General features: G+C 43.8%; 1 protein-coding gene across 6 annotated transcripts in view; it reads left to right on the top strand.

The window, feature by feature from the left end:
- trrap (transformation/transcription domain-associated protein) overlaps positions 1–14575 on the top strand; it is an 84884-nt gene that overhangs the window by 34839 nt on the left and 35470 nt on the right. For 4 of the 6 annotated variants that reach the window (XM_020460934.2, XM_031804673.1, XM_031804674.1 and 1 more), the window contains 12 exons: positions 155–304; positions 3800–3862; positions 4864–5063; positions 5343–5464; positions 6450–6663; positions 7220–7399; positions 7801–7947; positions 8311–8430; positions 9507–9797; positions 11212–11349; positions 11738–11850; positions 13310–13445. In XM_020460934.2, the coding sequence (XP_020316523.1) occupies positions 155–304; positions 3800–3862; positions 4864–5063; positions 5343–5464; positions 6450–6663; positions 7220–7399; positions 7801–7947; positions 8311–8430; positions 9507–9797; positions 11212–11349; positions 11738–11850; positions 13310–13445 (1874 nt within the window). The remainder of the gene's footprint in view (positions 1–154; positions 305–3799; positions 3863–4863; positions 5064–5342; positions 5465–6449; positions 6664–7219; positions 7400–7800; positions 7948–8310; positions 8431–9506; positions 9798–11211; positions 11350–11737; positions 11851–13309; positions 13446–14575) is intronic. The other 2 variants (XM_031804676.1, XM_031804675.1) reach the window with 1 other exon arrangement.

Raw genomic sequence — 14575 nt, 5'->3', positions numbered from 1 at the left:
ATGTCTCGCCGACGGTGACATTTTAACATTCGTCTCCCCTCTACAGGAGACCGCATGCTTTTTCTGTAATTTGGTTCGATTTCCTCCAAAAATGTCTTTAGTGTGTGTGTGAGACAGTGGCAGTGTCTCGAATGTATTTTTCTCTCTCTCCCAGGTACGTTGATGATTCTGAAGTCGGCTTGTAGTTACAACTCCAGCTACATTGACAGGCTCATCTCTGTGTTCATGCGCTCGCTGCAAAAGATGGTCCGAGAACACCTCAGTCCCCAGCAGGCCACCCCCGGGCCCACCGAGGCCAGCACAGGTTGGGAATACACACACTCACACGCATTCAGAGACACTAACACACAGGGCTCCAGACTAACTTTCCCCCTCGTGGCACTGGAGCTATTTACTTTTTCAGTTGGTGGCACCAGCCCATCATTTGGTCACCTACATTTTGCCGCAGTGTCACGCAATACATTTTTCCCCCGTAATCCTCATAAATTATTCACGGTGCTAAAAATGTTTCATCTAACATGTCCAACTTAAAGCAGTGATTGTCATGGATTTTTGGTTGACAATAGGCTATTGTTTCTATACACTGAGTGTACAAAACATTAGGAACACTTGCTATTTCCATGACAGACTAACCAGGTAAATCCAGGTGAAAGCTATGCTACCTTATTGGTGTCTCATGTTAAATCCGCTTAAATCAGTGTAGATGAAGGGGAGGAGACGGGTTAAAGAAGGATTTTTAAGGCTTGAGACATGGATTGTGTATGTGTGTCATTCAGAGGGTGAGTGGGCAAGACCAAAGATTTAAGTGCCTTTTGAATGGAGTATGGTAGTAGGTGCCATGCGCCCCGGTTTGAAAAGTCGATCTGCAATGCTGCTTGGTTATCATGCTCAGCAGTTTCCATTGTGTATCACTAATGGTCCACCACCCAAAGGACATCCAGTCAACTTGACACAACTGTGGGAAGCATTGGAGTCAACATGGGCCGGCATGCCTGTGGAACGCTTTCAACACCTTGCAGAGTCCATGCCCCAATGAATTGAGGCTGTTCTGAGGGCAAAAGGGAGGTGTGCAACTCTATATTAGGAAGGTGTTCTTAATGTTTTGTACACTGAGTTTATTTTACTGTCAAAATATAAGTGATTTTTATTTTATTTTGTTCAATAGATTCATTTGCATATATTTTTTTAGCCCACTAATATCACATGCAGTAGGCCAACTGGTGGCCTGCAGGTGATTTAAATTATTACTTTTTTTATTTAATTGATTTATATTTGGACCTAAAATACTAAACACCAGCAAATCGGCTCCAAGTGGTTTTAATTTTGGAAGTCTGTTTTACAGGATTCCCACACATAATAGAGATGCAGTGCCTTCAGAAAGTATTCACACCCCTGGACTTTTTACACATTTTGTTAAAATGAAGAAGAAACCATATTTAAATGTATTTGTATAAAAATAAATCTATAAAAAAACGTCAGCAATCTCCACAAAGTACTCCGTAATGTAAAAGTGGAAGAAAAATGTAAACATTTGTAAAGAAAAATATGGCTAAAAAACACTCGTTGATTAGATAAGTATTCAACCCCCTGAGTCAATAAATGTATTTTCAAGACTTACCATAGATTTTCAAGTTGATATAAGTCAACTGTAACTAGGCTACTCTGGAACATTCAATGTCGTCTTGGTAAGCAACTGCAGTGTATATTTGGCCACGTGGTTATTGTTTTGCTAAAAGGTGAATTTGTCTGTTGGAAAGCAGACTGAACCAGGTTTTTCTCTAGGATTTTGCCTGCGCTTAGCTCTATTCTGTGTCTTTTACCATAAACTCCCTAGTCCTTGTCGATGACAAGCATACGCATAACATGATGCAGCCAACACCGTGCTTGAAAATAGGAAGTGGTACTCAGTAACATGTTGTTGGATTTGTCCCAAACATAACGCTTTGTATTCAGGACATAAACTTAATTTCTTTGCCACTTTTTTTTGTAGTTTTACTTGAGGGCCTTATTGCAAACCGGGTGCAATATTTGTGTTCTGTACAGGCTTCCTCCTTCACTCTGTCAATTAGGTTAGTATTGTGGAGTAACTAAAATGTTGTTGATCCATCCTCCGTTTTCTCCTTTCCCAGCCATTAAATTCTAACTGTTTTAGTCCTCATTGGCCTTATGGTGAAATCCCTGAGCGGTTTCTTTCCTCTCCGGCAACTGAGTTAAGGACACCTGTATCTTTGTAGTGACTGGGTGTATGAATACACCATCCAAAGTGTAATTAATAACTTCACCATGCTCAAAGGGATCTTCAATATCTGCTTTTTTATGTTTTACCCTTTTACCAATAGGTGCCCTTTGTGAGACATTGGTAAACCTCCCTGGTCTTTGTGGTTGAATCTGTTTGAAATTCACTGCTCAACTAAGGGACCTTACAGATCATTGAATGTGTGTGGTACAGAGACGAGGAAGTCATTAAACACTATTGCAGGTAGTGAGTCCATGCAACGTATTATGTGACTTGTTAAGCACATTTTTATTCCTGAACTTATTTAGGCTTCCAATGACAAAGGGGTTGAATACTTATTGACTGATGACTTTTACGCTTTTCATTTTTAATTCATAAAAAAATAACCCTAATTCCACTTTGACATTACGGGGTATTGTGTGTGTGTGTGTGTGTGTGTGTAGGCCAGTGACAATCTCAATTTAATCAATTTTAAATTCACTCTATCTAGGAGTTGGAACCAAAATTATTTTCGAATTTCGTTCTGAACGGAAGCATTTTTTCCCCCCGTTCTGACCAGCAAAACAAACTTCAGAACCGTTAAAAAAAAAAAAAAATTGTTCCTTGACATTACTTCGCCAATGGATAGAGCTTGCCCACTCCTTAGCAAGCTGCTATGTACATGCGTTGGACGGACAAGTCTAGTGTAGGGTTGGACATATGACTGAAATTTTGCGGGTGAGGAGAAGGCTGGGCATGAAGCGCTGGGCATCTTGCTATGACATGCATTATCTGTGTTAGGCCTACAGTTATACCAACAGAGGAGTTGCTTTTATGGAGGAACTTATAATGTTTTTAAACTTCAAAGAGTTTGCTGAGAGTTTGACCAGAGCTAGCCCTTGACCCTGACTCTGTTACTTTACACATAATGCTGACTTAGTTTAGGAGCTAGATTTAAATATGAACTTGTCTTGCGTTTTTGTACTTAGAAAAAAAAATTAAGTCATGAACACAAAATAATGTTAACTGGTTACCATGCTTTAAAAAAAACTTTTTTGTTTGTTGCTGAACCGGTTCCAACCCCTTTCTGTAACACTACAGCATGTGGAAAAAGTCAAGGGGTGTGAATACTTTCTGAAGGCAAAGTGATCTATACAAATGTTAGCAGATTAGAAATGATGTTTTAGCCAAATATATATTTTTTGTTTTCTTGCGGTCAACTTTCAGTCTACAAAGTATCTGTAAATATTTTCCGGTCCTCAGACCATCCTCTTCAGAAAAAGTTGTCCCGTGGCAGTAAATGAATTGTCCCAACAACAAAACACAGCCTACCCAGTGACTTATATAGGCCTACTGGTATGCACTGACTCACAAAACACTGCAGAATGCACTCGCGCATGCACCCTGTATCTTAAAACCGTAAAGAAACTTTAGTTTTAAAACGGTGCCAATCACTCGATATTGAGAAATACATGTTATAACTACAGCAAGCTGGGATCCTCTATCCAACAAACATTGTGCTTTCAAAACAATTTTACAGTTTGAAATGTTGCGCAATCAGAACACATTTTTCTCTCCCTCTAGAGCGCACAGGAGGGAGAGGGAGTGAGAGTGGCTCGCTCATCACAGCAGCCGCCAGCGAAACAGGTACAGGGGCAGATCAGACACGTTCATTGTAGGAATCAGGATAACTCTGTTTGAAAAATAGGGAGTTTTGAATGAGATGTTCGCATAGCGAAGTCAATGGGACTTAAAATGCAACTAAATGGTTGCTCTCTGGAGCCTTAACACACACATACTCACCTTTTATCACATACTCAGGCCCACCAGTCCCAGGTCTCCCAGTAGACGTGTTACCCAGCGCCAGCAGCCCAGGTGGGATGTCATCCGGTTACTTCTTACACTGCCTGGCTCTCTGCTCCATTTCCTCCAGTCATCAGCCATTATTGCTCTCCCAGTTCTATAATACAGTCTTCCCTAGTTAGCCTTCATCAAACAGGGGTGACATTTCAGCTGGCTGACCTTAGCACCCCCTGGAAACAGTTGGAATTCCTTGTGTGTGACACTGAGATGAGAGGGTGTAGCAGTCGAATCACAATGTGTGTGTGTTCCGGACACCTCCAGAAACCCCTCAGAACCCAGAGCTCAGATATCCCCCTACCTCGGGTCTGTTTGGCCCATACAGCAGAGGGAGTGAATGGCTGGAAGGTCAATGTGAATGGCTGGAAGGTCTGGCAGATCCACTGGGATGATAGAGGTCTCACTGGGAATCTACCACGGCTCTGATTCCCCTCCTGGGTTGTAGATGCAGTGAGATGCCTCTGGCTGAGACAGACTTTTTTTACCTTGCACCGTTTCTCCAAAGGTTTGATGGTCCTCCTGTTTAGTGTTTTCTGCATGTTCAGTCTTGCAGTGAGACTGCATTTACTCTTGGTCATAGCCAATGAGCCCAAGCCAAGCACCTCTATCCCTGCTCTTCCTAAGACCGGTAATGATAGTGAGATGTTATCAGGCTTTTTAAATGGATCTCTAATGACCTGTATGTTCACTGTCAAAGAACACAAACACACTATTTTACACTCACTTTGTAGTGAATGCAGTTAAGTGAATTGACATTCTATGTCATGACCTCTAACCTTTCCCCACAGTGACTAGTGAACTAGTGATGCTGTCTCTGGACCTGGTGAAGAGTCGTCTGTCCGTCATGTCCATTGAGATGAGGAAGAACTTCATCCAAGTCATCCTCACGTCGCTCATCGAGAAGTCGCCTGACGCCAAGATCCTCCGTGCCATCGTCAAGATCGTGGAAGAGTGGGTTAAGAACAACTCCCCCATGGCAGCAAACCAGGTGAGAGGACCATTTTTCATCACGTTTCCCTGTTGGCCGTTTAGCAAACACTGAAAACCCAGGACATGCACTGCTAATGATCTGTGTAAGAACAACTAGCCAGCAAAGCAATCTGGGAACCAGGAAACACATCTACACAGGTGTCTTTGCTCTGAGTCCAGCAGAGACAATGAGGGGGGAGCGAGGACCAAAGGTACTACACCCCCCCCCCCTCCCCTCCTTCAGATGCACTAAAGGTAAATGAACTGAATCAATCTGCTCTCTCGCTTCCATCCACAGATGCCCAATCTTCGTGAGAAGTCCATTCTGCTGGTGAAGATGATGACCTATATAGAGAAGCGTTTCCCTGATGACCTTGAGTTAAACGCCCAATTTCTGGACCTCGTTAATTACGTTTACAGGTAATTACCCCCATTAATCACCCGGATGAGTATGCACGGCAAACATACTCGGCGCCGCTACGCTATTTCACCCATCGATTGGGGGGGGGGGGGGGCGTAGAGAGAAAGGCAGGAGAGAGTCGGGTGCAGAGAGAGGAGTATGCCAGGTCACCGCCACAAACCATTCATCCATTGAGCAGGAGGGACAGAGGTTGGGGATAGGGTAGACAGAATGATGGGGGTTGGATTTGTGGGTCTTCCAGTGACGGGACACATGGCGTGAGGGAGAGATGGGAGGGTGGCAGAGGGGTGAGGCAGCCAAGCGAAAGGCGACTGACTCCTCAGCCCACTGCTATACAGCCTGGCTCGGCCTCTAACCACAAATACCACGCCCCCGTTCCTCTCCTCCTCAAGACTGCCCCATCCCTTTTCCCATTCTACCTGTCCACAGACGATCTGCTCTGTAAGTCACGTAACTTTGAACAAGCTGTAAAACTATGATTGACGCATCACCGTCCACATAGCATCTGCTCCACGACGACATCTCTGAATAAGTAGATGGTTTAGTAGCTTCAGTATAATACACTCACTGCTGAGACATTACTCTTCCTCTCTTTTAAATACTCTAGAGGCCCATTCACCAGGGCTGTGGAATGATCTAGAAATGATTGCATAGCTTATTACACAGCATTTAATGTGGGATGTTAACCGTTTTACTATTCCGCTAGGATTATCATTAAAGATAAGGTGATCCGTTTTTAAACATGAAGGTAAAGTAACTGTCTGCATCCTACGCTGTTTCACTTCAATGACCTTCATTGCTTCTTCACTCATTGCCATGATGCTTTTAGCTCCTTTTGTATCTTCATTGTTATGAAGGAGCTTGCTCTGAAATGCATTAGCATTAATAACTGTATAAGAAAAATAAATTGCAGTTGTAAACCATTTTTAATTAGATATAAAGAATGGTTACATAGATGCATTTCGACCCTCTTTGTCCAATCAGGGACGAGAGTCTCTCAGGAAGTGACATCACGTCGAAGTTGGAGCCAGCCTTTCTGTCGGGTCTGCGTTGCGCCCAGCCTCTGATCAGGGCTAAGTTCTTTGAGGTGTTTGACCTCTCCATGAAGAGACGTGTCTACGAGAGGCTACTCTACATCTGCTGCTCTCAGAACTGGGAGGCCATGAGCAGCCACTTCTGGATCAAACAATGCATAGAGGTAAGGAGATGTACTGGGACGAGGGGTCGAGTCATGACTGTTTTGATGTCAGTTGAGACATTTGAGAGCTTGGGACTATACGGTTACCTGCATTTTTGTCAATGTAGTTGACAGCCTTGGTCTCTGTTGTCAGTGTACTCTAAATACCCCCAATTCATGTTAAGTTCAAAAGAACACAAGATAAAAATTTTAACCAATGAGGGTTCACAACTTTAAAGCCAATTATCTCCATTTTCATTTTACAGGTAGAACCTTATTGTCCCAAGCTCTCCATGTTTCTGAATACTCCTGTTAGGACTAAGTCCTTTGAAGAGGTTTCTGATTTGAGCTTTGAAATCTAACTATGTCCTGCCTGTTTTAGCACAAATAATTATTGTATACAGTGGTATGTGATGTAGCTTGTCCATAATGTCTCTACAGACGGCCTTTTTTGTGAAGTGTCTCCATAATGTCTGTACCGACAGAGTTTCTTTGAAGTGTCTCCATAATGCTTCAGACCCCCTAGAAACTGTTAACCTGAATTTCTGTGATCTTTTTTTCACTTTCTCTCTGTTAGCTGCTGCTGGCGGTGTGTGAGCGTAACAGCATCATCGGGACCAGCTGCCAGGGCTCCATGCTCCCATCCATCACAAACGTCATCAATCTGGCCGACAGCCACGACCGTGCTGCCTTCGCCATGGCAACCCACATCAAGCAAGAGCCCAGAGAGAGGGAGAACAGCGAGACCAAGGAGGAGGTGAGGATGCCGCGCAACAGGAGTCTGAGGGTCACACGGACACACTCACTAAGAGACGTGTTGACACACACACACACACACACACAAAGACCCATTATCCCATTGTGTGTTTGTTATTGGGGAGGAATAACATCTCTAGTTCTCCCTCTTTGTTGACCTGTATTTCCTGCTGCAGCAAACTGTTTCCCCCACAGATTTGATGCAGTATTCATAGCAGTATTTATATAACAGTCAATATTTTCTGTTTACCTTTCCTCCCCATCTCATTATGATCATCTCTCCAAGGGGAAAGACTAAGTGCTTTTGCATATATTACAACAAATGACTAAATGCATCCCCCACCTCTTCTGTTCTTCCTTTCCTCAATCTTCTTCTACTCTCTCCCCCTCTCTCTCCTCCAGGATGTGGAGATCGACATAGAGCTAGCCCCAGGGGACCAGACAGCCATCCCCAAGAACAAGGAGCAGGCAGAGAAAGACACAGGCAACCAGCTACACATGCTCACCAACCGCCACGACAAGTTCCTCGATTCCCTTAGAGAGGTCAAGGTGAGTTATGACGCCAACATTTGCCCTTTTAGTTAAAATCAACCCTCCCCGCCCTCACTGTCAAGTTCATGCTTTTAGCAAAAAATACTTTGGCTTTGAGCACACATTCTACATTTGATCGATTTATATGGATGAACCTTAAGGAACAAGATTTGGAAGGTGATAAGTTGACCCCTGAACCTTTATCTTGTAGGTTGTTCCACAGGAAAGTAGCCACAAAATCCTGTGGTATTTCCTGCACAACCTTTAATGTGGGATTTTTGCTGAATGATTCCTGTAGGGCTGTTTTGTAAGAGCGAGATGTTAACCCCTTATTGTCATTTTGTCTGATGCTGACCTGTGTTGTCATTGTGTCTGTGTCAGACGGGGGCGCTGCTGAATGCCCTGGTCCAGCTGTGTCACATCTCCACCCCCTTGGCTGAGAAGACCTGGGTACAGCTGTTCCCTCGACTGTGGAAGATCCTCTCTGACCGACAGCAACACGTAAGCACTGCCAGGTCAATGTGCATTAACATGTCTTGTACTTCCAGGTCATAAGTTTGGCACTAGATGGCCAGGTTACAATGGACTGTAAATTCAATGTGCTCACAACTGGATTGGGGTCTGTTCAAAAGGGGGCAACATTCTGCAACGTTTAGGTGGAAGAAATCATGTCCACACCATAGAAATAGATTAACTATTGTAATGGTAATTATTTTCCAATGTCTATTCATGGTGTTTCTATATGCAATGTTGATATGAGCTATTTATACCTTCTGTGCAAGTTTACAGGTCAAAACCCTGGTTGTCATGCCGTGATAGAGGTCAAAGGCTATGGCGTGACTCATTGTCTGTCATCATTATTTACCTGGACAGGGCCGACATGGGTCACAGGCTCTGGTCTGACCTGACTGGTCAGCACCACACTCTGAGACACACAGATACTGAGACGTGCGCTCTCTCTAAGACAAACACACACCTCAGCTCCGTGACGTTGGTTAGCAGACAGTCAGCCTGACCTTGGCTCTGCCATTTCTTCCTTAAAACATGCAATTTCCTCTTAATGAGGAACCATTCATTTATGCAGAATATGTAAGAAGAAATAACATACTGAGTTTAATGAACCAGATGCCTCCAGTATTAAGAGGCTCATTTAAGGGCTCCTGATTTGAAGTGATTTGAGCTATTAACTTTCTGAGACGCGTTGGAAATAGAACTAGACGTCTTAATGATGTTTGTCACTCACAGACGGACATGGATGAAGACTTAAATAGGATGCATATTTAGGCTGATGATTATCTGGTTCTAAATATCTTCATGTGATTTTAGGGTACTGACTGCTGGAGGAAAAATCTATTCAAAGCATTTAAATAGTGATTATTTTGCTGAAGCTGTCTCTTAGATGATTATTCTGTGGTTGCTAGTGTGGTGGCGTCCAATTAGTTCTAGCTTGTTTTCAGTGGTGCATAATATTGCATGCTTTTGGCCATAGAAACACATTCTATCTGTCCTCTTAACCTTGACTCTCCTTCCCCTCCTTTCCTCTCCCCAACCATCCTCCCACGTCACCTCCCTCCCAGGCCCTGTCAGGTGAGATGAGTCCTTTCCTGTGCAGTGGGAGCCACCAGGCTCAGAGGGACTGCCAGCCCAGTGCCCTCAACTGCTTCGTGGAGGCAATGTCCCAGTGTGTGCCCCCTATCCCCATCAGGCCCTGTGTGTTGAAGTACCTGGGGAAGACTCACAATCTGTGGCTGCGCTCCACTCTGATGCTGGAACAGCAGGCCTTTGAGAAGGGCCTCAGCCTTCACAGCAAGCCCAAACAGAGCACCAATGAGTTCTACGAACAGGAGAGCATCACTCCACCACAACAGGTACAGGTTTACAGACGTCATCGTGTTCACTTTCAGTTCTTTTAAATGAGTACATGGTTAGCTTGGTAACTTTTTTCTTCATTCATTGCCTTTGTGTACTGTCCATTCATTAAATGGGTATAGCTACTTGACAGGCACTGCATCCTGACTAGGGATGTGACGATTCATTGATACGAATTGGAATCCAGTTCAAATGTTTAAGATGCAAGTGCTTCGGTCCACAAAACTCCAAACCAATTAAAATGTAGCATGAACTGGTTCACTTGTAAGACGACTTGTGCAATAGTCAATCAGGCTTTATGAGTTGGAAGACAACCCACCGGTGCCCACTGTCCAGTAAACTCTAGGTGTACATACTAGAAAGCACAGCTTTCGGTATATCGTTGAAGCTTATAGGGAAACTGACACGATCAGGACTACTTAAATGTTTGTTTTTTAACTCTAAAATCAAGTCTCCATTTTATGGGTAGAATGTGTGTTGATCAAATTGCTACAATTTAGGTGATTTTTTAAAATTGAATTTCAACAGTATCCCCCTTTAAACATGTCAACGTTCCGAACTGAACTTTACCTGCGGGCATCTTTGGCATAACAATGCACGTGATTGACTGGAAATTATACCTACAGTAACATTGTTTATTTTGATTGAGTTAAACCTTCAGTGACGTTATACTGGAAATAACATTAGATTGATTTAAACCTGCAGTGACGTTATACTGGAAATAACATTAGATTGATTTAAACCTGCAGTGACGTTATACTGGAAATAACATTAGATTGATATTTGCCCACCATTTTAGTGGGGGAGGAACAAAATTGACTTGAAATGTGCACATTCTCTTCAAGAACATGTATTTACATTTTTGTAGCTTTATGTTATGAGAACCATGTCGGTTTAACTTGAAGATTAGGGTTCGACGTACCTCGTACCTCTACTATCATGATAGTAGAAACTGTCAACCATACCCAACACAGTCATAACAGACACTTGCTCGTCTTTATACTAATGCGCAACTTTCGATTCTATTTTTATTACCTTTTTTCTATTATTGTTGCATATCGAGAGGTGAACCTGCGAGTAAAGCATTTCATTGTACTATGTACAGCGAGTATCCTGTGCATATGATAAATCCATTTGACTTGACACAGCTCCGACTGATCCTGCTCAGAGAGGCCCAGCTCCATGAGCAGCAGATTTCCATTTAGACTGGAAAATGAATGTCTTCATGCAATAACTGTTAGTGCATTGAATCTAATTGTTTCGCATCGATTTATTCCTCTTATCAATCCGAATCGTTTCAAACTACAATAAAATATAGTTCCTTTATGGTGGCCCATGTATCTAGATGTGTATGGAAGTGTCTTTGAAAGGGAAGATGTACACCCCTGATCCCAACTCTGTGTGGTCCTATAGGAGATCCTGGACTCCCTGGCAGAGCTGTACTCTCTACTGCAGGAGGAGGACATGTGGGCGGGGCTGTGGCAGAAACGCTGCAAGTTCCCAGAGACCTCCACGGCTATTGCCTACGAGCAGCACGGCTTCTTCGAACAGGTGAGGTTTTGTTGATTGATGCACTGGCAAATTTGATAATGTTGTAAACATTGTACAATTTCGACTACAAAGCCTACAGCTGGGTAGGTAGCCTTGCACGAGCCTTGGCTTGTGCGAGCTGGAACAGCTCATGGGAGCAAAAGCCTGAGGCAGCGTGATTTACAACACCCCCTGGACAGGGCGCTAGTCTATCGCAAGGCCTTGCCCCCAATCTATCTCCTTAATGCCGAGTCCAAGGCAGAGATGCACCAGGTCCCATTTTTACAGTATTTGGTATGACTCTGCCGGGGATCCAACTTCCAATCTTAGGGCGGACACTCAATCCACAAGGCCACTGAGTTGGTAACAGCTGGGTAGTACTGACTATTTACTATGTTACCTTCAACAGGCCCAGGAGAGCTATGAGAAGGCTATGGAAAAAGCCAGGAAGGAACACGAGAGGAGCAACGCCTCTCCTGCCATCTTACCGGAGTACCAACTCTGGGAGGACCACTGGATACGGTAAATAACTGATCTGGTCTAGTTGTTAATCCCTGGTAGGTGTAATAACTGCATAATTACTGTCAGAACTATGCAGTTGCTATATGATATTTGTATTTGCCATGTAATTAATGGTGTATAAAGTCACTACATGTTCCTTCCATGACATTATGAACACCTCTTTCCATGAGACTAACCAGGTGAATCCAGGTGAAAGCTATGATCTCTTATTGATGGCACTTATTAAATCCACTTCAATAGATGAATGGGAGGATTTTTAAGCCTTGAGCCATGAATTGTGTGTGTGTGTGCCATTCAGAGGGTGAACTGGCAAGACAAAATATTTAGGAGCCTTTGAACAGGGTATGGTAGTAGGTGCCAGGATTACCGGTTTGAATGTGTCAAGAACTGCAACGCTGTTAGGTTTTTCCATGCTCAACAGTTTCCCGTGTGTATCAAGAATGGTCCACCATCCAAAAGACATCCAGCCAACTGATACACATGTGGGAAGCATTGGAGTCAACATGGGCCAGTATCCCTGTGGAACACTTTCAACACCTTGTAGAGTCCATTCCCTGATGAATTGAGGCTGTTCTGAGGGCGAAAAGGGGGAGTGCAACTCAATATTAGGAAGGTGTTTCTTATGTTTTGTACACTCAGTGTATATTATTCAAATGTTATTTGTCACATGTGCCAAATACAACCGGTGTAGACCTTACAGTGAAATGCTTACTTACAAGCCCTTAACCAACAATGCTTTAAGAAGTTATTATGAAAAATAACAAATAATTAAACAGCAGCAGTAAAATAAGTGAGGCTATATACAGGGGGTACCGGTGTGGGGGAACTGGTTAGTTGAGGTAATATGTTCATGTAGGTAGAGTTGGTAGTTAGTGACAATGCATAGATTATAAACAGAGTAGCAGCAGTGTAAAAGAGGGGTCTGGGTAGCCCTTTGATTAGCTGTTCAGGAGCCTTTTGACTTGGGGGTAGAAGCTGTTAAGAAGCCTTTTGGACCTCGTCTTGGCGCTCCGGTACCGCTTGCCGTGCGATAGCAGAGAGAAACAGTCTATGACTAGGGTGGCTGGAGTCGTTGACAATTTTTAGGGCCTTCCTCTGACACCGCCTGGTATAGAGGCCCTGGATGGCAGGAAGCTTAAGGCTGTACTGGGCCGTATGCACTACCCTCTGTAATGCCTTGCGGTTGGAGGCCGAGCAGCTGCCATACCAGGCAGTGATGCAACCGATGGTGCAGCTGTGGAACCTTTTTAGGGTCTGAGGACCCATGCCAAATCTTTTCAGTCTCCTGAAGGGGAATAGGTTTTGTCAAGCCCTCTTCACGACTGTCTTAGTGCTTTTGGGCCATGATAGTTTGTTGGTGATGTGGACACCAAGGAACTTGACGCTCTCAACCTGTTCCACTACAGCCCCGTCGATGAGAACTGGTATTCATCTTGATATCAACTCCCTGTTTCTGCAGCTGTTCTAAAGAGTTGAACCAGTGGGAGCCTCTGACAGAGTACGGCCAGTCGAAAGGCAACAGCAACCCCTACCTGGTACTGGAGTGTGCCTGGAGAGTCTCCAACTGGGGCGCCATGAAGGAAGCGCTGGTACAGGTAGGGGATGCCCAACACACACACACGCTGACACTGCTATACACAGACCACACAAGCGCACATAGACAGACAGACAGACAGGCACACACACTCGGCTGAGGTCTGGTTTCCAGCTCCAGAACTCTCGTAAAGCTGTGGAAATGTAGTTTGGCAGTCGTTAGGAAGGTTAATTTATCAGCCTCGTGTTTTCTAAAGCAGAGTAGAGGAGGGAACGTGATAGTAGCTGACACATAACAAATACTCCTGCCTTGCTGTCCGCTCAAGGAGATTTTGAAACGAGCCACTGTCCTGAGGTGACATCTCATTAAACTGTCCAGCAAAACCTTTTAACTAGCAGCCTCTTACATTCAGTCTCTCTCGGTCTCTTGGCATGGGAAACATATGTTTACATTGCCAAAGCAAATGGAATAGACAACAAACAAAGGAACATTTTGTAAACATTACACAATTTTTAAAAGAATAGACATTTCAAATGTTATTATTGGCTATGTAGAGTGTTGTAACAAGGCACGTTTTTGAAGTTTTAAAGGAAAATAAATATGGTTTGTAATTACAATGTTTGTGCTCCACTGGTTGCCCCCCTCTCTCTCTCTCGTTCCTCCATGGTTTTGCATAGATCTAATATTTACGTGTCTGTGTGATTAATTGGCCCAAAATCTGTTGTGTGTTTTGTTACGTGGCGGTGGTAGAAGACAGAGTAGAGCAGGCTGCTGCTGTTGTGGTGAGGCTCCGTCTGTCTATCTGAATGGCCCAGCTTTCAATTAAACAGCCTCTGATAAGGCCACCACTGTCTACGGGAGATTCATCACCTATCCCTCGTCTGTGATAAGTGCACATTGAACGATCGCTGTAATTCTCTCCCCCATCAACACACACAGACCAAGACACACACACACACACACCTAATAATGTTTCACAGGTTTGACTGCGCAGAAGGCAGGCTCCCATTGGGCTTTTGTTAGTGTTGTGGTTAATGCACTCAGTGGTCTGATCAATATAGTCTCTGCTCACCTCTGTGTCAGGCTGATTATTCATTAACCACTCAGGCCTTTTAAAAATGATGAGGAGAATGAATCGAACAGCTGGTGTATTGTGTCCTGTTAGAGTGCTGCTTTGTGACAGTGGCATGA

Source organism: Oncorhynchus kisutch, linkage group LG25 (assembly GCF_002021735.2).
Source record: "Oncorhynchus kisutch isolate 150728-3 linkage group LG25, Okis_V2, whole genome shotgun sequence".
Lineage (NCBI taxonomy): Eukaryota > Metazoa > Chordata > Actinopteri > Salmoniformes > Salmonidae > Oncorhynchus > Oncorhynchus kisutch.
Note: the sequence above shows the minus strand (reverse complement) of the source record. Positions and strands in the feature narration are given on the sequence as shown.